Source organism: Bos grunniens, chromosome 11 (assembly GCF_055505025.1).
Source record: "Bos grunniens cultivar Pamir isolate PY7600 chromosome 11, Bosgru_T2T1.0, whole genome shotgun sequence".
In the NCBI taxonomy this organism is placed as follows: Eukaryota; Metazoa; Chordata; class Mammalia; order Artiodactyla; family Bovidae; genus Bos; species Bos grunniens.
In genome coordinates this window covers 32,602,529-32,629,057 of record NC_141175.1, presented here as the reverse complement: position 1 = coordinate 32,629,057, position 26,529 = coordinate 32,602,529, and the positions used below count along the sequence as shown (strand labels likewise).

General features: G+C 35.0%; 1 protein-coding gene across 23 annotated transcripts in view; it reads left to right on the top strand.

Annotated features, from left to right (window-relative positions):
- The window catches only part of ATAD2B (ATPase family AAA domain containing 2B), a 150,068-nt gene that overhangs the window by 68,100 nt on the left and 55,439 nt on the right, over positions 1 to 26,529 (top strand). For 9 of the 23 annotated variants that reach the window (XR_015136486.1, XR_015136485.1, XM_086325706.1 and 6 more), the window contains 3 exons: positions 3,648 to 3,834; positions 15,941 to 16,126; positions 24,797 to 24,932. Coding sequence is in view for 8 of the 23 variants with exons in the window: in XM_086325706.1 (XP_086181832.1) it covers positions 3,648 to 3,834; positions 15,941 to 16,126; positions 24,797 to 24,932 (509 nt within the window). In the remaining 15 variants the exon portion in view is untranslated. Of the gene's footprint in view, positions 1 to 3,647; positions 3,835 to 4,307; positions 4,457 to 12,896; positions 12,951 to 15,940; positions 16,127 to 16,958; positions 17,157 to 24,796; positions 24,933 to 26,199; positions 26,300 to 26,529 lie in introns of those variants that run through there. The other 14 variants (XR_015136490.1, XR_015136487.1, XR_015136488.1 and 11 more) reach the window with 6 other exon arrangements.

Here is a 26,529-nt window from a genome sequence, read left to right as displayed (position 1 = left end):
GTCATCTTTCCTACTGTTTGCTGCTGCTGCTGCTGCTAAGTCGCTTCAGTCATGTCCGACTCTGTGTGACCCCATAGACGGCAGCCCATCAGGCTCCCCCGTCCCTGGGATTCTCCAGGCAAGAGTACTGGAGTGGGTTGCCATTTCCTTCTCCAATGCATGAAAGTGAAAAGTGAAAATGAAGTCGCTCAGTTGTGTCAGACTCTTTGTGACCCCACAGACTTCAGCCTTCCAGGCTCCGCCGTCCATGGGATTTTCCAGGCAAGAGTACTGGAGTAGGGTGCCATTGCCTTCTCTGATCTTTACCCCTACATTATCCTAAAACCTTGAAAGAAGCTGGCTGTAATGAACTATATCCACTACCCCAAAGGGCAAGAGATTTTTTTGGCCTCTGTTCCTTTGTACATCCTGTTTGTATTTCTTGAAATTCATGCTTTCTGCCTTTGATCTGTTGGATTTTTGTGCTTCCGTAACGCTTTTTCAGGAAAGTTATCTGTGAGTCTCTAATAGCACCATGTACTCAAAGGTTGTTGCTTATTAATTTATTTCCTTTTTCCAATAAATACACTGAGTCATGAGCTCTGTAGTAACAGTGTATTGGTGGATACTTTGGGCCAAGGCATTCAACATAGGAAGTAGTCAAAAATTGTTAAATGAATGATCATTTTTAAAAAGTTACTTCTTTCTATTTTCTTTTTGAATTGTTTACATCCTTTGTATAAGAAGGTAGTTTTGGTTAAAATACTGTGCATATAAGCTCTTTATGCGTTAAAATCAGTTCTGTTAATGGCAAATTTAATTATCGTATTTGATTGTTTGCTGTTTGGTTCAGATTGTAATTTTTTAAAATTTATTGAAGGATAATTGCTTTACAGAATTTTGTTGTTTTCTGTCAAACCTCAACATCGGTCAGCCATAGGCACACATATATCCCTTCGTTTTTGAATCAGTCTCCCATCGCCCACCCCATCCCACCCCTCTAGATTGATACAGAGCCCCTGTTTGAGTTTCCTGAGCTATACAACAAATTCCCGTTGGCTATCCATTTTACATGTGGTAATGTAAGTTTCCATGTTACTCTTTCCATACATCTCACCCTCTCCTCCCCTCTCCTGAAGTCCCTAAGTCTGTTCTCTATGCCTGTTTCTCCACTGCTGCCCTGTACATAAATTCTTCAGTACCACTTTTCTAGATTCCATATATATGCATTAGAATACAATATTTATCTTTCTCTTTCTGACTCACTTCACTCTGTATAATAGATTCTAAGTTCATCCACCTCATCAGAACTGACTCAAATGCATTTCTTTTTATGACTAATAGTCCATTGTGTATATGTACCACAACTTCTTTATCCGTTTATCTGTCCATGGACATCTAGGTTGCATCTATGTTCTAGCTATTGTAAATAGTGCTGCAATAAACAATGGGATATATGTGTCTTTTTCAGTTTTGGTTTCCTCAAGGTATATGCATAGGAGTGGGATTGCTGGGTCATATAGTGGTTTTATTCCTAGTTTTTAAAGGAATCTCCATACCATCTTCCATAGAGGCTGTATCAATTTACATTCCCACCAGCAGTGCAAGAGCCTTCCCTTTTTTCCACACCCTCCCCAGCATTTATTGTTTGTAGACTTTTTTGATGATGGCCATTCTGACCAGTGTGAGGTGATGTCTGATTGTAGTTCAGATATAATTTTTGAATAACAAATGTTTTTAGATTTTTATGAATTAAAAATACATGAATCTTTTGTTTTTTTGCTTCTATGTTAGAATTCATTTTGTTCTGTGAAATGAAGATCTGTATCCTTCCTATTTTAAAACAATATTTGTGTTATGGTTCATCTTTGTTCCATTTATCTTTATGCTTATTATCTTATATAAAATTTTTTCAATTACTGTGATTTGTTTTCTGGGCTGCTATTAAGTTCCACTGATCAGGGTTTCTTTTCTCTGGTGTATTATACATTCTGTTATTCTGTTCTGTAATATGTGTCAGTATAAAGTAAGGCACATCTTTACGTACTGTTTTAGAACCTGGGCTTTGCAGTTATATGGACACTGAGTTGTGTAATCTTATAGCAAACTTCTCTGAGCCTTGGGTTCGTTACTATTTAGTAAGAGGAGACTTATGTATTTCATAGAATTGTTATGAAAATTAAACAAGAAATCTGTATGAAGTTCTAGTTACTAAAATAGGTTTAAATGTTCTGAAATTGAAGCTTGCACACTTTTCCACTTGATATTTTTACTTGATTATTTATTTAATAATGATTATTTATTTAATAATGTTGCAAGGATGTTTTAAATCTCCCTCCTGCATCAAATTTTATTTTAGGATTTTTGATTTGCATTTTTAAAAATCTGTAAAATAAAATACCATAAACTAACCATAGTTAACAATAGTGAAAATGAAAGTTGCTCAGTCATGTCTGACTCTTTGTGACCCCATGAACTATACAGTCACTGTAGAGTATTCTGTACAATCTACTGTATTCTATACAGTTATGGAATTCTCCAGGCCAGAATACTGGAGTGGGTAGCCTTTGCCTTATAGTTAACAATAGCTAGGTGTAAATGCATAGGAAAATTTGACTTCTGTATTCAGGTCCATGATGTATTCCAAATAGTTCTGCATCTCTCTTGTATAGATTTTTTATTATTGTTTATGATTTGTATATTTAGTGTTGTTTATCATTTGTATTTTTACAGTTGCGAATAGAATCTTCTTTCCTTCTTTATATTGGTTATTGATGGTGTTTAGGAAAATCAGTTTTTCTATTTCCATCTTCAGTCATTTTCTTGGTGGTAGGCTATGGCAGTGATTAGTTGATCCTCTTGGATTTTCTAGTGTATAATCATGTTCTTTACAAATAACAGTGTTTGTCCTATTTCTTTCCATTAGTTCCATTTTAAAATTTGCTTTATTATTATTGCATTGCTTAGAATTTCCTGCATTATGTACAGTGATATTAGATAAACTTGTTTCATTTATCTTTTTAGTGGTGCTGTAGAATCTTGAAAATACAAGTTGATTTTGGTTTAATATGTTATCCTCAGTTGGCCTTTTCTGGTGTAGGGCTTTAGATGTTATCTACTAAGTTAAGACCAGTTAGTTTTTATTGGCCTAGAAACAAAATTGCTGCCACTAAAGAAGTCCTACTTTTTTTTTTTTCTACTTTAAAAATTGCAAAATATGTATGTAGTCTACCATTAATAAAGAAAGAAACCATTAATAAAGAAAGCCCTACATTTGGAATAATCTTTAGATGTATATCTTTGTTGGAGAAGTGGAATTCTTAACATTTGACCTTGGATAATTAATAAACTAGATCATACTTAGTATCTGAAGCATTTTCCAAGTTAATATATGTGGTATGAGAAGATGAATGCCCAGGTATTCTGACTTTCTTTCAGAATGGATTTTTATACTTTTATGTCTTTGTTGTTAATGTGATCAGAGAGATCAATATTTTAAAACTGTAATTAATGAAAAAATGATTCACTATACTTAAAAAGTGAGAGAGAAGAAAAAGCTCTGTTAATTTGGTGTTACATTCTTTTATGTAAATATTTACCTAATATTTCATCTTGATCTTCAGAGTGCATGGTTTTGAAATAATAATTATATCTTATGTGTATTGCAGGTCACCATATCATCAGCCAACCTCTTACAGGCCAAGGTTATTGCTATCTGGAGAACGAGGCTCAGGTCAAACTTCTCATCTTGCTCCAGCACTTTTGCACACTCTAGAAAAATTCTCTGTGCATAGACTAGATCTCCCAGCACTTTATTCAGTTAGTGCCAAAACACCTGAAGAATCATGTGCACAGGTAGGTTTGCACTATATCAGAGTACTTCCAACTTTCTTATTATTTATATCACAATAGTGTTTGATAGATAAATTTTTTTCAAAGAACAGTAATATAAATATTAACTTTTTGTTGGTTGTTAACATTCTTATATTAAGGCAAAGGATCCTTTTGGTTTTTTAAAATGAGATCAGTTTTTCCATGATACTTCATTTTTTTCTGAAATTTTAATACTATTTCTTGTATTAAAGCTTTATTAAACAGTATAGAAAAGGAACTTCTTTTTGCCTTTTTTTGACCCTTTTTACAGAGACTCTTTAAGCTTCTGTCTGTACTTAAGAGCCTTAAGTAAGGGAGATAATATCAAGTTTGAGAAAGCCAAGATTTAAAATTAGTTTAGAAAACTGATAGCAATTTAAAAATTATATGTATTTGTTTTAATCAAGTGTCAATTTCAATCAATAATCAATTTTCCAATACTTTATCTTTGCTAGCTAATGAAGCAATTTGACGTTTTAATATATAACTGTGAATTTATTACAAGTGTGTCATGTTGGAACTAGGGGCTAAGGGAATAAGTTTTTTGAACCAAGGGACCATGTCTTCACCATTTCTGTGTCTCTGACACAGTGCCCACCTCATAGTAAGTACTCATTAAATGTTTGAGTGTCATCTTCTACTTTGACATTTAGCCTATTTTTAGAGATTAGACTCTCAAGTAGTAACACTTAAGAGCATTGCACAGTTGTTTTTTTTTTCCCCAATTATAGTTCATATATATTTAATGCATATACTATCTAACTGACAACCATTCTGCACCTTGTAGCAAGATAGATTTTTTAAAATAGCTCATAGTCAGTTCAGTTCAGTCACTCAGTTGTGTCCGATTCTTTGCAGCCCCATGAACTGCAGCACGCCAGGCCTCCCTGTCCATCACCAACTCCCAGAGTTTACCCAAACTCATGTCCATTGAGTCAGTGATGCCATCCAACTATCTCATCATCTATCGTCCCCTTCTCCTCCCGCCTTCAATCTTTCCCAGCATCAGGGTCTTTTCAAATGAGTCAGCTCTTTGCATCAGGTGGCCAATAGTGTCAGATTTATTTCTCTTTTACTTAACAGTTCTTTGGGTATGAACATCCTAGAAGTACTTCACTACTTATAAAGTCCTAATTAAAGGTTTTTTTTTTCCCCCAAAACCCATGGCCTGACTAAAAAACTTTATACCAGTGATTTTCTCCAGGTTTTATACATTTAATTTATCCTGGCTGTTAGTGTTCTCCAGTAAGGTGGATTTACATGTTTGCTCATGTTTTTCTTTTTAAGTGAGACAAAATTATTATAGTTCTTATGCAAGTACGGGAATAACTCAGTACCATTTAAAATAAATCCAAGTGATTTACTAGGAAAATATAAATTAATAAGGTGACTTCAGAGGAGAGAGAATCTAAATAGACAATAGTTGTGGAAGAAGAAATTGAGTGTCAACAAGCACTGAGTCCAAACAATTTCATAGGTGAATTATTTTAATCTTAAAGGTTAAGATTATTTTGATGCTGGTTAAACTGTTCCAAAGCATAGTAGAAGAAGATGTGAAATCATAAAAAAGAATGGTGCTAAACCTTTGAAAGAAATACAAAGAAAATTGTAGACTAATCTCACTTAGACAGTGGTCATAAATATTCCAAATTTATCTAGTAGCACATCGAAAGAGTAATGTACTATTACTAAGGCATGCAAAATTGATTCAGTTAGATGTGGGGAAATATAAATATTGGAATGAACATATTGAAGTTAAAAATACTTGCCAATAAAACTACACAGTGCTGTGAACAAAGATAAAGAATAAAAAGAGAGTATGGACACAAAAGGTGAAAAATAAACGAACTCCAGAACCAAAAAATGTCAAAACCTAAATGAACCACAATTTCCTCTCAAAATACTTCTGGGAAGTAAAGTGAAAGTGAAAGTCGCTCAGTTGTGTCCGACTCTTTGTGATCCCATGGACTATACAGTCCATGGCATTCTCCAGGCCAGAATACTGGAGTGGGTAGCCTTTCCCTTCTCCAGGGGATTTTCCCAACCCAGGTCTCCTGCACTGTAGGCAGATTCGTTACCAGCTGAGCCACAAGGGAAGCCCAAGAATACTGGAGTGGGTAGTCTATCCCTTCTCCAGCGGATCTTCCAGACCCAGGAATTGAACTGGGGTCTCTGCATTGCAGGTGGATTCTTTACCAACTGAGCTATCAGGGAAGCCCTCTGGGAAGTAAGTATATTAAAATAAAGATAGAGCTACATGGCTCTGTGTGGACAAAAAAAAATTTTTTTTGCCAATAATATGATTGTAGTATTAACTAAAAACCTATTAGGGCCAATAAGAGAATTCTGTAAGGTGGATAATTTCAAAGTTAATGTTGAACTGCATGGGTCCACTTATAGATAGATATTCTTCAGCAGTAACTACAAAACGAAAAGGTCTGTGGTTGGTTAAATCTGTGGATGTGGAGAAACTGCAAATCCAGAGGGCCTGACTATAAATTATACACAGATTAGCCCCTGCGTGTTCAAGGGTCAACTGCATAATAAAAGGAGAGGTTCCATTTAAAATATTAATAGCAACTAATTTTACCTAGGAATTAATAGTTAATTTGTATGGCCTAAAAGAAGAAAGCTAAAAAGTCACTTGAGGACAGCTGTATAAGTGAAAAGGCATACCTCGTTTTTATTTACTATGATTCAAAGTGTAGACTCAAATCATATTGCACAGATTAAAATCTCAGCGCATTTGTTTTTTGTGGCCTTAGATAAGTTGCTTAACCTCTGTAAGCCTCAATTTTCTCATCTATGAAACAAAGATAATGGTACCACATAAGGTTATTTTGATTATTGAAACAAGCTCATCCAATAGTCTTGGCATACAGTACCCAACAATGACAGCTATCATCATGTTTATCTCTTCTGCTACATACAGCTAGTGACTGGTAAGACTCAACATTGGAGAGCCATGAGTTCTCTTCTAAATTAATGTATAAATTAAGTACAATCCCAATAATAATCCCCCCCCCCCAAATTTAAGAGGAGACATTAAAAAAAAAGGCTCTTTTTTTTTCTCTAGAAAATAAATATGAGCATAGCAAGGAGAATTCTAAAGGAGAAACTGTAGTGAGATATCCCTACCAGATGTTTACAGATGTAGTAGAACTGTAATAATAAACTACTTGTACCTGTTCGGGAGTACACTGACAAACAATGGAACAAAAGTGAGCAATCATGCTTAGGCCTGTGTAGAAATAGAATTTAGTGTCTGATGATGTTAAGTATATGATGATGATGACATTTGATTTCTTAGAATATGTGTACTTAGTCGCTCAGTCATGTCTGACTCTTGCCAACCAATAGACTATAGCCTGCCAGACTCCTCTATCAGTGAGATTGTCCAGGCAAGGATACTGGAGTCGGTTGCCATTTCCTTCTCCAGGGTGTCTTCCCCAGCCAGGAATCAAACCCAGGTCTCTTGCATTGCAGGTAGACTCTACCGACTGAGTTACGAGGGAAGCTCTGTATCTTAGAATAGATGGATTATTTAATAAATAGTCTTAGAAAACTGGCTGGCTCTATGAAGGAAAAAGAAAAACTGGATTTTCTGCCTAAAATTTAGGCCCAGTAAATTCTAGATTGTTAATGGAACTATTAAAGTATTAGGATAATTCACAAGGTCAGTATATTATCTTGGATATGGGAAAGTAATTTCAAAGCAATATATAGAAGCCAAGAAAAATAAGAACAAAATTGACTTTATAAAATTTTTTAATTACTCATGACAAAAAACTTTTCTTTAAATAAAATTAATAGATATAACCTGGTAAAGATTTGTATTTGCAACACATGTCAAGGACAATTTTCCTAGCTATACAAAAATATATTAAAATCAGGAAGAAGAAAGGATAACAACCTAATAAGAATTGGGAAAATAGGAACATGCCATTTATAGAGAGAAAAAAGTGGCAAATGCAACCAATAAAATTTTGAAAAGATTCTTTGCCTTACCTATAAGTGGAAAAAAAGCATGTTAAAGCAGAAAGATACTATTTTAAACAACTATCAACTTGTGAAAATGAAAAGCTTGATAAACCTAATATTGGATATATGAGCACTCATACTTGGTGAGTGGAAATGTAAATTTATTTTTTGAGCCAGGAAATTTACATTAAGAAACATTTCCTAAAGATGTATTAGCTATAAGTATTCACTCTTGAATGTACAGGGGTATTCATCAAAGTATTGTATAGAATTAGCAAATAATAAGACAAAAAGAAGCAAGCTAAATGTCCTTTTTATGGTGGACTGGCTAAAGTATAGTAACAGAAATACTAAGAAGTCTAACAAGAGTGAGGTAAAAGATTTATATAGGCTGATGTGGAAAGATGAAGGAGATATTAGTGGTCTCCTTATTGTTAGATATTGTAAGTCAATTCAAGTATGATCTTCTTTGTGTTAAAAAAAAAAAAACTTAAAAAATATATGTCCATGTCTATATATAAGAAGAAATTTCATCCAAGAATTACCCTTCCCCCACAAAAAAAACCCGTTAAATAATTGTTGTTTTGGTTTGGGGGAAGAAATTTGGAGGATTAAGGGAATGAGTAAGCTTTGTCATTTTGGTTTACACTTTGCTATATAGTTTAGAATTTTTTTTTCTTTTTACTCATGTATTTGAAAGTTTCAGGCAAACTGAAAGATAAAATCACTTTGAAAGTAGAACATTTTCAAAATGAAGAGGGTATTCTCTGTCTGGTTAGTTGTTCCTTATGGCTACTGTATGTGTATATTCACAGTCATAATACTGGCTTCATGTTAGGTAAGGAAATCTTAGGAAATACATAGTAAACTGTATGTTGATCTTATGGGATCCTTGGTTTGTTTTTTTTTTCCTGAATCCTGCTTGGCATCATCGGGCTAAATTTGAATTCTAACTGCATGTACTTTGGTCTCTTTCACTTATCTTGGCTTTTGATACTTTTTTTTTCATGTTGGTGAGGAGGGTAGAGAGAAGTGTCACTTGGTAGTGGAAAACAACAAAACCCACTGCCTATTATTTGGGTTATGTTCCATTGCATCTAGTGGGTCAAGACAGCTCATCTTCTCTGCTTTCACCTACGAGCTTTTGGGTTGGAAGTGCAGCTTCTTCTTGAGTGACCAACACATGGATGTCTAATCTGCCCAGACACTGGTTCAATTTTATAGTCTTGATAGCTGAAGCTCAGACTTTCTCTGAATATTGAGCAGAGACCACATAAACCATCCCAGTTAATCCCTGACTTTGAATTTTAAGTGCATATTTTAATTTATTTATGATAATAAAACATACTACTGTCTTTTCCAGAAAACTCTTCAAAAATAGACTATTATATAATGAAACTGAGGAATTTTTTCTTAATTTGAGAAATTAAGAGATTGGCAAGCCTGGGTATAAGTAGGTAAAAAAGCCTTATGGAGAAAGAGTGTCTAACTGCCAAAATGCCGAGGAAAGAGAAACAAAAAAACCCTTTTCTCTATCCTTCTCTTGCCTATATTCACTTTCTTTTCTTCCCTTTTGGTTTACTTCTCTTGGTAGCTGGTCCTTCTGTAAACAAGATTATCTCTAAATAGATGTGGAATATAAGGGTTTGATCTGTGGCAAGTTATTCTGTGATTTTCTTTACCTCTTCCTCTGAGATGTGTAATGCAAATTAAATTGGGTTGTTTAATAGTGCAACATGAATGTGACAGGTAGTTTTAAAGGAAAGAAGTCTTGAATCAACCTTTCAAAGTTTGTATTTATGTGTGTTAAGATGGAAGGAGCGGAAGAGCCCTACTTCATATTTCTTTATGCCATGGGGATCATGTTTAGTTTTATGCTTGTTCTTTAAAACATCCTCACACAAGCAGATATGTGACAAAACTTTTTCTTCTTCTGAATGCCTGGGCTATTGATTAATTTTATCGGTTGCATGAAAAGTGGTAAAGGAGTTAGTTTCTCCTGTAGGGTTTTCTCATTGTTTTTTAAAGTTTAATGAGAATGAGAATCTCCTGGGGGTGCTTATTAAAATTTCTGATTCTCTGGCTCCAAACCCAGAGATTCTGATTCATGAAATTTGAGATGAGCCCAGAAACCTGCACTTTTAATGTGCATCCCAGTTGCTACTATTTTAAGTCTTCAGTAAATAAACACTTAGAAATATAGTTTTAGCTCAGGGGTTCCTAACCCCAGGGCCATAGCTGGTACCAGTCTGTGGCCTGTTAGGAACCGGGCTGCACAGCAGGAGGTGAGTGAAATTTCATCTGTATTTACAGTTGCTCCCCATTGCTGGCATTACTGCCTAAGCTAAGCCTCTTGTCAGATCAGCAGCTGCATAGTAAATGTAATGCACGTGAATCATCTCAATATCCATGGCCCGCCGCCTCCCCTACCCCCCATGGAAAAATTGTGCCAAAAAAAAGTTTGAAAAAGAGTTGGGGACTGCTGTTTTTGCTGATTACTGGACAGTAGTTTGACATTTAAAACTGAAACAATTGCCAGAGTTCATAAAGTAGCTCTGTGTGTGAACATGTCTGTATGTATTTTACTTAGCATTTCATAGTTTTCCAAAGACTCTGAGGGTAGGAGAATGAAAACTGATGTAGCCTGGAAGATTTGTGGTTGTCCCAGTCAGTTCACAAGTAATTGTTGAGCCCCTACAATGAGGCTGGAGATGTCAGTATCCGCAGTAAAAAATTTACTGTGTTAACACTCTCTAAAAAATAAAAATGGGAGAGGGAGAGGGTGGGAAGATTTGGGAGAATGGCATTGAAACATGTAAAATAACATGTATGAAACGAGATGCCAGTCCAGGTTCGATGCACGATACTGGATGCTTGGGGCTAGTGCACTGGGACGACCCAGAGGGATGGTGTGGGGAGGGAGGAAGGAGGAGGGAGGAGGGTTCAGGATGGGGAACACATGTATACCTGTGGTGGATTCATTTTGATATTTGGCAAAACTAATACAATTATGTAAAGTTTAAAAATAAAATAAAATTAAAAATAAATAAATAAAAGGAAAAAAATAGCAGCTCTAATGAGGTGGACAAATCTAGACAAATTATACAGAGTGAGGTAAATCAGAAAGAGAAAGACAAATATTGTATATTAATGCATACATATGAAATCTAGAATGATGGTACTGATGAATCTATCTACAGGGCAGCAGTGGAGATACAGACATAGAGAACTTTCAAAAGCTGGGGAAGAAGGTGGGATGATTTGAGAGAGAAGCATTGAAACATAGAGATTACCATATGTAAAATAGATAGCCAGTGGGAATTTGCATATGATGCAGGGAACTCAAAGCTGGTGCTCTATGACAACCTAGGGGGTGGAATGGGCAGGGAGGTGGGGGGAGGTTTAAAAGGGAGGAAACATATGTGTACCTATGGCTGATTCATGTTGTTGATGTATGGCAGAAACCATCACAGTATAGTAAAGTAATTATCCTCCAATTAAAAATAAAATGTTTTAAAAATAGCAACAACTGTGAGTCCCTTTTACTGACTTTTTCAGATGTATTTCTTTTCCCTCTTGTATCATTTCCATTGCTGATTTAGGAAAAAAGTGATTGATGAATGTGTTACTTAATTGTTTTCATTACTATCGAGGTATAATTGAATCGATAAAGCTTTGGAGTTTGGGTACTGTATGTTGTTATGAGTAATTTCACATGGTCAGTAAGGTTTTTTGGAGGGTGAAAGTTTTAGTATTTATTTTTCCCCAGAAAGAAATTACATCTGGAAATTCTCAGGGAAAATCTGTTTTGGTTACATGGCATTAAGGAATTAATATACTTACCTATGTGTATACTTTGGATTCTGTTGTGTTTGTGAAAGAGGATTTCTGGGTTTCTCCATAACACTCTGTGTATGCTGGGGATACTCTTGTGTTTGTGTACATGGCTACACATCTGTGTTTTGCCATAGCACTTTTTTTTTTCCTTGGAGTTGTAAACAAATTAAATTATCCTGGCCCAAATTGTGTCACATTTACTGAAATTATTGAAGTTTTTAGCGATGAACATATCTTCATTGCTAGAAAAGGAACTTGGGTGTTTTAATTTTCAAGAAATGTTGATTTGTATTAAACACATTGTTCAGAAACTCTAGTATAGCTGTGTTTTTTAACAGGCTGATTTTATATGCTTGTAAAGAAATTGGGCTTTTAATTTCTTGATTCCTGAATCTTCAAACCTCAGGCAGTGCCTTATTTTCACATAGATGCTCAAAATGGAATAAGTGACATATGTGGAAGAAAGTTATCCATAATGGAGAAATAGTATTATTTTAACTTTTTTTTGATATAATGGTTTAAGGAATTAAACTTCTTTAAATAGTACTTTTTAATTTTTATAAAAATTGAGAATAAATTAGCCCCCAAGAATTTTCTTTTACTTATGTCTTATAATTTTAGTACATTCATAATATTGTAAAGTGACCAAGACAAATTCTGAAAATTTATTGATGATACAAAGTTGTTTTTCTCATGTAGCCCCTTTTAGAAAAGTGAAAACTGTACTGGCTTGGAGCTTTCTGCTTCACGCACCTTTGCATTTAAAATTACTCTAGTTTTCAGTTTTTAAAGTGGCTTGTTATAGGCTGTATATTCTTAATTTTTTAAAGATACAGTAAATTTTCATGCACTGAAAATTTTAATTTGGTATCTAGTGTACTGATTTGAGGTTTAGTTTTTGAACTAAGGACTCATAAATACAAGTGCAGTTTATATTGTTAGTGCTTCCTTGCATGAAAGGCCCAATTTTTGCCTTTCATATCATCAATACTTGGAGAAAATAGTTTGTGGTTTTTTTTCAAATAAAGAAAAAAAAAAGTTATATACAGGACTCTGATGTCTGGGAGAGGAAGAGGCCAGAAGTATATTGTTTAAAGAATCAAAATGAACATTCACATACACTGGTATTCGTTCATTTATTTGTGCAAGAGTGCTGGTCATGTCAGAGGTATTTTGAAACGGTTGGTTCAGTAATTTGGCCTACTGTCTTTTTTTCTCTATAACAGTTTTTCTGTTTTCTACTACACCTTGCACATCCACCAATCCAAGACACCCTATAGGTGAGTATTTTTCTAGTTATCAAATGGCATCACTTGTTCCCAAGACAGTTGCCGCTTCACTAAAACTAGCCTTTATTTTTCTCCTATGAAATATTTAATTAATTGATTTCACAGAGTGTATCTTATTCCATGGGGCTTCCGTTGTGACTCAGTGGTAAAGAATCCACCTGCCAATGCAGGAGACCCGGGTTTGATCCCTGGGTCGGGAAGATCCCCTGGAGGAGGAAATGGCAACCTACTCCAGTATTGTTGCCTGGGAAATCCCATGGACAAAGGAGCCTGGAGGGCTTTAGTCCATGGGGTCACAAAAGGGTCAGACATGGCTTAGCGACTAAACCACCACAACTATCTTATTCTGCAACTTTTAAAATTACCTGGAAACTGTTGAAGAGCTGACTTTACATTAAAAACACACACACACACACAATATGATTAAACTTTTTCATCAGTTTTTAAATACTATCCTCAGAGTCTATTCTTTCTGGAATTTCATTTCAAAAATGGGAGAATTAGGACAGGTTGACTATTTAATGAAAATATAAAAGTTTATTTTAACATTCAGAGATAAAATGGAATAAGGAGTTAAAAAGGAAATTTGTTTTAGTAGCGTTTTTAAATTTTTCTGGAAATTAAGGATGTTTTTCATTTAAAAGTTTCAGAGAAAACTATTCCCTGATTATTGATATTGCATATAATTAGATTAATTCTTGATTCATGTAATTATATATTCATGGACCAGAAAGTCTGAGCCTTTTTATTTTTCTGTATTTATCTTAGACTTTTTTCCTGATCATTTTTTGCCCTCTAGGTTTTCAAATATAATTTCAAAAAGTTCTAATAAAGATGCTTTCCTAGAGTCTTTGGAAATAAAAAGGGTAATGAGGTATCATTATCTTATTCAGTGTGCTAATTTTGAGAGGTTTGGATGAGAAAAGGAAAGAAATAGAAATATCCCTCAACTCTTTTACAGTTGGTGATACTTATATATGTAGTTCAACCTTGAAGATACGTTTGAAACATCTATATTACTGCACTGTTTAACTTATGGCTCTGGAAAATTGTTTATTATCACTTACACTGTCTGTTGCTTTGCCTGTACTCTCGTATCTTTGCTAGCAGGTAGATGTTCTCAATCCATATATTAATAGAAAATCTAACCTACAAATACTAGAATTAGCAAGGCAAATTTCATTTTTAAAAAAAGGCATGTTTTTTCATCTTTCCCTGGGCATGTGGTAACCTGCATGGCTGAATTAGGTAGTTTTGTGAGGTTTCTTAGTAAGCTGTGAAGTTTGTTAGTCTTTTTCATATAATCGCCTTTTTCTTCCTGCTGGTTTTCCCTTGTTTTATCAGCAACAGCCATTGGTCACTGTCTTCTACATACCATGCCTGATTTGGGTGGCATGTAGTAAAATTAAAAACTTTTTTTTGGAATCAAATACCTTTCTTGCCTTTGTGCTCCTGTGTGGTTCCTTCCTTTTGCCAACATTTATGCTTGTTTTTCTCTTGTGAATCTTCTACATGAACTTTGGAAAATAATAATCCTTGGATTTCGACGTCCAGGTTAAGAGGGTGTGTATTTGCAGAAAAGGTCAAAATTTGAAGGTCCTGAAGGAGTTGTACTGTACAACTGTTCTGGATTGGTGGATATGCAAATGTTAAAGGAAGGGAAGGAACAAATATTACTTTTGATGTGAGTGATCATAACATCTACATTTCCAATTAGGGGGAAATTTTTATTTTAGTGTCTTTCATCTGGTTTATTATTACATTGGCAGTATATTTTATTTTACACAGGAGATTTAAAACTATATAAAATATAATTGAAAAATTCATGCAAGTGGTAGGCTTACTCATTAAAGAAAAATAATCCTTTTGAATCTTAAGAATGTTTTGATAATCATTTAAACTATTTGATTCTCATTTCTGTATCTTGCACATTACATAGGCTAATTGAAGTGTGTTTAAGAGAAAATAGAGAATTTTAGAAGTAGAGTTTTTATATTGAAGAGGGAGAGACAGGTTTATTTTTTTCTGGCTGCACCGCATGGCATGTGGATCTTAGTCCCCAACCAGGGATCAAACCTGTGCCCTGCATTTGAAGCATGAAGTCTTAACCACTGGACAGCCAGGGAAGTCCCTGATGGTCAGATTTTTAACTTACTCATACACTTGTTAAAGGTACTGAAGAGATGTCATATTAACTTGTAAGAATTTGTTGATGGACTATTGAGTTGTTGTTGACTTTTATGTAAAAGGGCAGTAGTTCTGTCTGGCAACTTATTAATTGCCAGCCTGGTCTTTATTTGCATGTGTTGGCAGACTGTGACTGAAGCTATGGTTAAGACTCTTTAACACCTAGGGAAACTTTATTTTCTACTTTCTGAAGTGGGAGTGTCTCATGGTTTTTTCCTAATTTATTTATTGCTTTTTAGAGATTAAAGGTGTTTTGTGACTATTTTATAGAAGATTGAGTTAAGGTAATGGGAGGTAAACAAGTGGTTCAGCCGAATAGTTCATTAAGTTCAAGCTTTAGGGTGGCATATCTTGGTTAAAATATTTAATCCATATGTTGAGTGATTTTAGGCAGTGTGCACGAACGTGTAAACTGTGTCTTCTTTTTCTTCTTTGTGCTTCCTGATAATCACTCTTACGTAGGTGACATATAGGTGCATGCTTATCTCTTTATTTGCAGCATTATAGTGGTGTTTTACTTTATGTGATAGAGAAATGGAGCAATATGATACCTTTATACTATTAATACATACTGAGTAGGAATAATAACAAAATATTCTCCTTTTCTTAGGTGGGATAAGGGTAGATAGAAGTTGTATGTATGGTTTGTGCATTATGTCTTGAACAACTTAAATATTGAGGCTGACCGTAATTATAGTAACAGGCCTGACACATTTAATGTATTGGGAAGTTACTGTGTAGACTTTAGAATAATTTCTATTTGAATTTTTAATGCCAGTTCTTTCCTTAATTAGATTTTTCGTGAAGCTCGAAGAACAGTACCTAGTATTGTTTACATGCCTCACATTGGTGAGTGGTGGGAAGCTGTCAGTGAAACTGTGAGAGCAACTTTTCTGACTCTGCTACAAGATATACCGTCATTTTCACCCATATTTCTGTTGTCTACCTCTGAAACCATGTACAGTGAACTGCCTGAAGAGGTAAGAACTGACTAAATATTTATGTTTTCTTATGGTTTTAAAATAGTTTTCCTTGTAATTTGACATATTTTGTCAAGGTTCATGGCTTGGTTGTACCAAATATTAGCCATGTGACTTGTTAGTTAACTTTTTAAGTTTCGGTTTGTTATTTTTTGATATATATTTTGATATATTCCTCAGTATTGTTGTGAATTATGAGACAATTCATGCTTAGACTGGACCATGATGTATATAGTAACTACTAAGAACACCTTAGCTGTATCGTCGTCAGTGCCATTATAATTATTCTTCTCCTTCTTACCATCTGTTAGATTATTTGGTGGGATTTGACCTTTCCTCTCTTTCATTGGTAGCATCATGTTGTGCATATTTTTAAAACCTGATATTTAACATTTGAATTCAAATCCAACTCAATAGTAGAGAATTAGGTAAAAATCACAGGTGTTTCAGAAAAAATGAGATCAACTCGTGAATGAAATTGCTTTTTAAGAAATTATTTTAACATTCTAAGCATACCAGGTTTTGAAATAATCTCCTTTAGAAGTGCTTAGAAATATTTTGCCCAAGCAACACAGTTCTTATAAAAGCTTTATATGTTTCAAGTTTTATAGTCTAAATCTTGATTACCTAGAATTTTATGATTCAGATTTTTTTACCAAGTTCTTTTGTTCTGTTTCAGCTCTTTTTATATATCTTGCTAAAGTGAGTTTGTACAACTTACTACTCTTGTAAGAAAAGTATATTAAATGTAGAATATTTCTCTTTTTTTTATTCAGAGTCTGATATTATTGAGACCATTAATCAGTATTTTTTTTTTTTTCTTTAATCACAGGGAGCGGTAAAGTTTAGTGGAAAGATGTGTGTAGTAATAGTCAGAAAAATACACTTGTTGGTGTGAGATAATATATGTGAATTTATTTTGAAAACCACAGAGCTACAAAATGTTTGGTATTATAAAGTAGGAATGCTTTTGAAATGATTTAGGAGAATGGACTGAACCTGGACATAACTGAACCTAGGAGCCACATCTTAAAATTTGATCCTCTCAACTAGTTTTATTATTATAATTTTATAAAAATTAAAGAAAATTAGAATAATTAAGGGTTCTAGGCAGAAATATATATTTGCCTAAAGTGTCCCTATATTGTTAAAAAATTTGTAAATAAAAGTATTACTAAACCTATCTTTGTGATACAGCAGTTTTAGTTTTGCATATCCTTGTTTATTTGCATATGTGATTTTATTGTTAGTTTAGTTTTATAAAAGCTAACATTGCATCATATACATTTTCAGTGTTGCTATATTATACTTTTTTTGTGAATTCTAATATCCTTAATTAATAGCTAAAATACTAGAAATTTACTAGCATCGAATCCTAAAATTTCAGCACCCACCCTCCCATCTTCTGTATTCTTCACCCTTATTATACCAAATAGCTACTAAAGATATCAAGGATAGTCACTGTGGGACAAAGTGACACACTTATTTGTGGGGTGAAGATTATGGAGATTTTGTTAGACTACTGGTTACATTATATGTTTTATATTAATTTATATTAATTGTCCTTAGAAAAGCCTCCTCTACCCCAAGCCTTTCATTTTAATTTCAGCTTTGCCATTAGTATATTGCTCTGTTTCGGTCACAGACAAATATAGTAGTGAATAATACTTAGTGAGTATTGATAAATATTTGGTTAATAATTAAAAAGCATAGAGAGTTGCCAACTGAGTAACTACGTTAGCAAGGTGCCAGATTGACGGAAGAAAAATTGAAGTACACAGTGGGTAGCAAAAGACTAAGTGATTCTAAAAGAAAGAAATGGCCAGTTACTATAGTGTATTTAAGAAAATTCAGTGGTAAATTAAAATAACAATAAGATACAGATTAAAAAAGAAAAGTTTCATAAGCTCTCTTCAGGACGGTTCATAGTAATAGATCTAAATAAAAAACATTCATTTAAGTTCAGCGATGCCATTTATAGATAAGTAGTTTTTCATAGATAAACAAAAAAGATAGAACACAAACAGCACAAAAAGTTACCATAGCCTTTCTTCATGGACAGAGTTTTTTAGGAACAAACACAAAGATATGGCACAGGCAACATAAAAAATACCAGAGTATTTATCATAGCTTTTCTTCATAGATTGGAAACTAAATATCTTATAGCAGGGGATTGCTTAGGTCATAGTAGATTCCTTCCATGAAATACAGTGAGACCATTAAAAATATTGATGTAGGAAACAATGTCATGGAAAGATGCTTGACTATATTGCCAAAAATTATAGGCATTTATATTAGTATGTATGGCTTTGCTGCTAAGTCACTTCAGTCGTGTCCGACTGTGTGCGACCCCGTAGACGGCAGCCCACTAGGCTCCTCTGTCCCTGGGATTCTCCAGGCAAGAATACTGGAGTGGGTTGCCATTGCCTTCTCCAATGCATGAAAGTGAAAAGTGAAAGTGAAGTCGCTCAGTCGTGCCCGACTCTTCGCAACCCCATGAACTGCAGCCTACCAGGCTCCTCCGTCCATGGGATTTTCCAGGCAACAGTACTGGAGTGGGTTGCCATTGCCTTCTCCATGTATGGCTTTATCTGGGTTTATATAGAAATAATTATGTATTATATAGTCATATATATAAATAAAACTATATGTAACTATTAATAATAGTGATTATCACTGGGTCTTAAGATTTTAGTTATTTTTGTTATCTGTTTTCTAAATCTTCTGTAATAAATGCTACTTACTGTTCTCATCAGGAAATAAACTCGTTCAGAGATGAAAAGAAAAGGTTCTCTACTAAATTTTTAAAAGCAAAGCAAAACAAAAAAGAATTAGTCATCATGGGACTAATAGGGATACAAAAATGTTTTCTTTCTCTGGGACAAAGTGACAATTTCATCCTTTAGAGCCCTTTTAAAATTCTCTTATAAATGTGTCTTTGTATCTTTCCCTCTTTTTTAAATCCAGAGTTCAGTTCAGTTCAGTCGCTCGGTTGTGTCCGACTCTTTGCGACCTCATGAACCATGGCATGCCTGGCCATCCTGTCCATCACCAACTCCCCGAGTTTACCCAAACTCATGTCCATTGAATTGGTGATGCCATCCAACCATCTCATCCTCTGTTGTCCCCTTCTCCTCCTGCCCTCAAACTTTCCCAGCATCAGGATCTTTTCAAATAAGTCAGCTCTTAGCATCAGGTGGTCAAAGTATTGGAGTTTCAGCTTCAACATCAGTCCTCGCAGTGAACACCCAGGACTGATCTCCTTTAGGATGGACTGGTTGTATCTCCAGTCCAAGGGACTCTCAAGAGTCTTCTCCAATACCACAGTTCAAAAGCATCAATTCTTCTGTGCTCAGCTTTCTTTATATTCCAACTCTCACATCTATACATGACTACTGGAAAAACCATAGCCTTGACTGCTGCTGCTGCTGCTGCTAAGTTGCTTCAGTTGTGTCCCACCCTGTGCGACCCATAGACAGCAGCCCACCAGGCTCCCCCATCCCTGGGATTCTCAAGGGAAGAACACTGGAGTGGGTTGCATTTCCTTCTCAATGCATGAAAGTGAAAAGTGAAAGTGAAGTCGCTCAGTTGTGTCCAACTCGTAGCGACCCCATGGACTGCAGCCTACCAGGTTCCCCCGTCCATGGGATTTTCCAGGCAAGAGTACTGGAGTGGGGTGCCATTGCCTTCTCTGTAGCCTTGACTAGACGGACTTTATTTTTCATATTATCTTAAATATTATAGTGAGTATGTTTCATAGCAGAAATGGAGTATTAGTAGAATAATATGTTTAAGTAAATATGCATGTACTGGAGGGAATATTTTCAAATTTTTTTTTAACTGATGAGGCATTTCATCCAAAAAAAAAAAAAAATTGGAAATCATCATTCTAGACTGACTGTTACCAAATTGTGATCCATGGACCCCTGTGGGCCCCACAAGACATTCAGAGATTTGTCACATTCCTCTTTTTTCTTGTTTAAGCTGTGTATCTTCTTTTGTTTATTTTGGCTGTGCTGAGTCTTTGTTGCTATGCTGGCTTTTTTCTAGTTGCAGGGAGTGAGGGTACTCTCTAGTTGCCGTGTGTGGGCTTCTCGTTGCTGTGGCTTCTCTTGATGTGAAGTGTGGGCTTTAGGGCACAGTGGACTTCAGTAGCTGTGGCACAGGGGGTCAGTAGTTGTGGTCCCTGGGCTCTAGAGCACAGTCTCAGTGGTTATGGTGCGCGGGCTTAGTTGCTTTGCATCATGTGGGATCTTCCCAGACCAGGGGTTGAACACATGTCTCCTGAATTGGCAGGCAGATTCTCTATGACTGAGCCACCTGGGAAGCCCTGTATCTTCTTGAATATGGGTTTTCTTAATGTATACCAATCACAACAACATTATTGTAGCAGATTGAATACAGAAGCAGAAAATGAGAATCCAGTTGTCTTTCATTAAGCCAGACATTAAAGAGATTTGAAGAAATGTAAAATAATGCCACTTTTCTCACTGAATTTTATTTTACATATATAATATTTTATATTTTGAAAAAAATATGTCTTTCAAAAGAGTGTTTTGTTGTTCAGTCGCTAAATCATGTATGACTCTTGTGACCCTATGGACCACAGCACACCAGGCTTCCCTGTCCTCTACTATATCCTCGAGTTTGCTGAAGTTCATGTCCATTGAGTCAATAATGATATTCAACAGAATATGCGTTTTTAAATGTATCTTTTTGAAGTATCATTGATTTACAGCATTGTGTTAATTTCTACTATGCAGCAAAGTGATTCAGTTATACATACATTCATATTCTCTTCTATTATTCATTTTGTATTTAATAGTTTGTATCTGCTAATCCCAAACTCCCAATATAACCCTCCCCCTTGGCAACTACAAATCTGTTCTCTAGGTCTGTGATTCTTTGTTTCATAAATAATTTCATCAGAAGAATATATTTTAGTGTTGACATATAATAGGTTTTAAATGAATACATTATTTGAAAGGTTCTTAGTTTTAATTTTTAGTGCATAGATATTGGCCAATATAACCCAGATAAACAAAAGCTCTTTTAGGTTCTTGAGTAATTTTTAAGAGTTTAATGAAGTGTGGAGACCAAAACATTTGAGTCTCTAACCACTACCACAAGCTCTTTGAGAGGAGGGGATTGTCTTATAGCCCTTCCTTCCTGATACACTGGAATTGCTTAGTAAATGTTTGTTACATGGAAAAAGAAATTGACCGTTGAATTACCACAAAGGCTTTACGTAAGTCCTGCCTAACCTCATTCCTTTTTTTTTTTTTTTTGGCAAAATTCTAGTGTAAGTAATATACTTCTGTGGACCCTGAAGATTTTTTCTGAGAACAGTTGGAGAATTTTAGTTGAGATATATGAAAATTACAAGCTATTTCTATTTAGGAGAATTAGGAAAAAAGAGTCCAAGGTTGAACAAAGAAAAGAGATTTTTAAACAAGGAAGCAGATAGAAGTTGAAACTTGAATTCTTATATATTGCTGGAGGATTGTAAAATGGTGTAGCCACATTGAAAAGTTGGCAGTTCTTAGAATGTTCTGATATGACTCAGCATTTTCACTCCTAGGTAACTACTCCAGAGAAGTATAAACATACATTCACCCAGAGACTTGTACACCAGTGTTGCTACTAGAATTATTCTTCATAGCGGAAATAACCCATTCATTAATTGGTGATTAGTGAAGCAAAATGTCATATATACAGAGTGAAATATTATTCAGCAGTAAGTGGAGTAAACTGCTGATAACACTGTCCAGCGTGAGTGAACCTCAATATATTATTCTAAAAGTGAGAGAAGCTGGGCACAGAAGACTACCAGTTCTATGATATGTGATTTCCAGAAGAAATGAAATCTCTAGATGCAGAAACCAAACCAGTGGTTGTCAGCTGGGAGTGAAGTGTAAATAGACTTCAGATGGGCACAGGGGAACTTTTTGGAGGTAATGGAAATATTTTTTTAGTAAAACTGACTTGTGATGGTTGCACAGCTGAATTAATTTACTAACAATTATGGAACTTAAAGTTTCAGAGAGAAAGTAGGAGGTATGTCTAAGTTTATCTGGAAAAGTCAGAGAAAGCTTCACCCAAAAAATATTGACTTGAGTGGAGAGTTTAAAAAAATGTTTAGGAAAGAGTGATTAGCATATATAAAAACCATTGTGAACCAGTGTGAAAGAGAACATGATTCGTTCAGGGAATTAATATGAGTTTCGTCTTGTTGCAGCATGAAGTTTGAGTCTGGGAACATCAGAAGATAGGAGTGAATTTAAAGACAAAAAGGCTGTTGATAGTAATCAGACAGGCAAATCAGGGGGATTATTGTAGACTTGCTTTTGGTTTGCTTTTATATTCATGAAGTTCAACACAATGTTGAAAAATGATCAGAAGGAAGAATATTTAAAATTGAAATCAAATGTTTTGCTTTAAACAAAACACTTGAACAAAATCTTGTTGCTTCCAGGGTTTTGAGTTCTGTTTATTTTTAAAGAACCAGTTAATGTTAGCATTTTCAGCTATGTCTTCTCTGTATATTTGCTATATCTTCATCTTTGCCCCTTGTAGGGTCTCTTCTGTTTCACTAGCTCTGTTAAAACACTTCTGGCATGGTATCATAGTACTTTCTTGTGAGACTTGAGACTTGACAGCAGAAAGTAAGCCTCTTTTCTTCAGGTTTATAACTACAATGTCTGGCATGATATTTGGCACATAATGGATGTTCACTAGTAAATTTGTTTGCCAGAACTTTCAAGAAAAGCCTTGCATAGCATAGATTGAAGGGTTTAAAGGATTTTTACATGAAGGTTGTCTTCAAAGAAAATATTGGACGGGCACAAGGTGAAATTTTATATTAACTCTTGAAGGATTTGGCTTTGAGTTGAGGTAATTTCCCATCCAAATGCTGAATTCTGATGGCTCTTTTTCATTAATTGTCTCTTCTCTGTCTTAGAATTTTAGAGTTAAAAATGGCCTTTACAGCTTATATAATCTAGTCTTCTCTATTTATTCATTTTATGACCTCAGGCCAGTCACATAAACCTTTCCAAGCCTAAGTTTTTTTATCTGTAAAATGAGGGGCTTCCATGTACCTTCCATGTACCTAAACCAAAGATACGTTAAAATAATTTTTAAGAATTTCTACAATTCATAGTGACAAACTGAATGGACTATCCAAAGTTTATAAGAAATATATGCCTGAATTTGGGCTAGAATCTGATGTCTTAAATTTTAATCCAGTATTTCCATACTGTCATGGTGGGGACTTCTTTCCATATTAGTGACTTTTTTCCTTGTTTTATTTGCAGTTTCCAATTTGATGTGGGCTGGGAAACAAAACCACAAGCTTTACTCATTCAGTACATGCTTATTAAGCATTGCTAGGTACCAGGTATAGTGGTAGGTATAGGAAAATAGATGAATTCTGTTCTCAGGAAGTTTGGTGTCTAGAAGTAAGAAAATAGACCTTCTTAAAAAAAATCAAATGAAGTGTATAGACAAATGTGAATGATGTAAAGAGGATTTAAATAGCATATTTTAGAAAGGGGACATCTGGGGTCAGAGTCTTTATAGAGTAGGTGAACAAAGGAGAGGTGGCAGTCCCTAACTGTGAGGAATTGGGATATGAGTATGGCAGGCTTAATTTTGCTTGGGAGTTTTGCATGGAAGGTGATGTCACTGTGGAGCATCCTTTGATGAGATTGAAGGTATAGTTTGTTTGCTCTGAAACCAGGATTCCAGAGGATCCAGTGGGATAGACTCAGTAGGGAAAGAGCCCAGGAGGGGAAGTCAGTGGATAGGAAGCACACAAAAACATCTTAAGAGAAGGTGATGCTGTTAGCATCTTCCTTGGTCTCTATTGTGTTGACAAATTGTAGATAATTACTTTTCAGTTCATGTAACAGCTCTTTGCCAACAAAGGTCTGTCTAGTCAAGGCTATGGTTTTTCCATTGGTCATGTATGGATGTGAGAGTTGGACTGTGAAGAAGGCTGAGCGCCGAAGAATTGATGCTTTTGAACTGTGGTGTTGGAGAAGACTCTTGAGAATCCCTTGGACTGCAAGGAGATCCAACCAGTCCATTCTGAAGGAGATCAGCCCTGGGATTTCTTTGGAAGGAATGATGCTAAAGCTGAAACTCCAGTACTTTGGCCACCTCATGAGAAGATTTGATTCATTGGAAAAGACTCTGATGCTGGGAGGGATTGGGGGCAAGAGGAGAAGGGGACGACAAAGGATGAGATGGCTGGCTGGCATCACTGACTCGATGGACGTGAGTCTGAGTGAACTCCGGGAGTTGGTGATGGACAGGGAGGCCTGGCGTGCTGCGATTCATGGGGTCGCAAAGAGTTGGACACGACCGAGCGACTGAACTGAACTGAACTGAACAGCTCTTCAAGATTGTCCCCATCTGACTATTGTAATCAACTATCCTTTTTTATATCATAATTATTAATGACTTGAACTGGATCATTATTTCATTCTTGTTTACTCCATGAGGTTGAACCTCTCAACAGCATAGCCTAAGACTACTTTAATCCCACATGAATGTTCAGTGAACATTGAAAATGGTACCGAAGTTGAAATTATAATTTGGTATAATATAAAGCTTTTAATTCTCTTAATATTTAATGTCTTTGTGTGTGTGTGTGTATGTGTGTAGGTTAAATGTATCTTTAGAATACAGTACGAAGAGGTCTTATATATTCAAAGGCCTATTGAAGAGGACAGAAGAAAATTTTTCCAAGAACTGATTCTCAATCAGGCCTCAATGGCTCCACCACGAAGGAAACACACTGGTAAAGTTCCTAAAGCCTTTAGGAAAATGGGGGTGGGGAAGGCGTTGGAATTAAGAAATATCCTTTCTTGGAGTCATTAAAGCAAAACAGTTCTTTGTGGAAGACAGTTTTTCAAGTTTTGTTTAACTTTAGATGGACACATGGAAGTGGCCATTGTGTTTAACTGACTTGAGATTGGAAAGTACAGCTTCATCGTTAAAGCTTTTCTAATGGATGACTGTTAATGAAGTAATCTCCTTATCACTTCAATCCAGATGCTCTAGTAGATTTATGAGACTCAAAAAGTCATAGAAAAAGTCTTTAGTTCTGCTCTGTTTTAGTCATTTTTAGTACTGAGGGCTTCAACTAGCAGGTTGTGAACAACAGGTGTTGTGTTGATTGCTTTCTGGTTCAGGGTTGTTTTGTTGGGCCTGATTAGAACAATTGCCTTTTCTGGTTTATTTTATTTATTAATTGATTTTTAAAATATTTATTGACCACCTGTTTTGTTAAATATATTATGCTAGGCACTTGGAAGTCTATCATGGCTCTCTTTAAGCATTAGAGTTTTCTTGGCCTTAAGAGGGGCCTCAAAATTATTCAGTCCTCTGACTTAAGAAAGGGCTGCATTCTAAGTTATTCAGTAATTTCTTTTCCTAATCTTAAAGGTGGAAAGATTTTTACCACCTAAATCTTAAAGGTGGTAAAAGATAAGATCCTCTTGATTAATCTGTCTTTCAGTGTCTTTGAAAAAAATATTTATTAGAAAAAATTTAAGCCTCTTATCTTTTGTTCAATTTTTGTGTGTTTCTCATGGCTGTTCTTATGGGATATTTAAATACATTTCCCATTTCTGCCAACTCCTTACTGTTTCATACTTTGTTTTTCATTGGTTATGTTATTAAATACTTCTTTGTTTTTCAGTGGTTATATTATCCAATACTTTAATAAATCTATGGCCCGTTAGTGGCTCCTTTTCACATTTTTCTCAGTGTTTATAAAATGGACATCTATCAAATGAATATAGTGGTGGGGTTTTCCCCCCAGAAACCTTGGGAAATTTAACGTGGAAGTTATACCTTCTGGTTATTGGTTGTTGCTTTCTCCTAATCTAAATAACAGCATTTAAAATATTTTATTATTAAAGTGATTCATTTTAATAAAGTATCTTGCATGTTCCTAGATATATTAAAGTCCGGTAGATCTGAATTTTCTATGTTAAGGATTAACATTATTATTATTATTTTTTTGAGTTGTTCCTCCTGTTGACTTTCATTTTTCATCTTAGGGGCTATTTAGAAATCAGCAAGAATACTTAGAATTTTAATCCTGAGCTTCAGTGTGATACCAGGAAAATCTTTTAAGGAATTAGAGAGCATTATGATTAGGCAAGTTAATACTTTACCTTCTAAGAAGATGTTTTGTTTGTTTTACAGTATATAGTGAATACCATAGATTTTATATATAAAACTTAAGACTGGGTTTTCCATCTTCTCTATGTCTTTGGGGTATTTTTTTAGTTACTGTTTCCCCCCCTATGCCCTGCAGGTGCCATTTACTATCCTAACTGTGTTGTATTAAGAATATGAGAGTAGGAGACTTGTGTAAAATCAGAAGT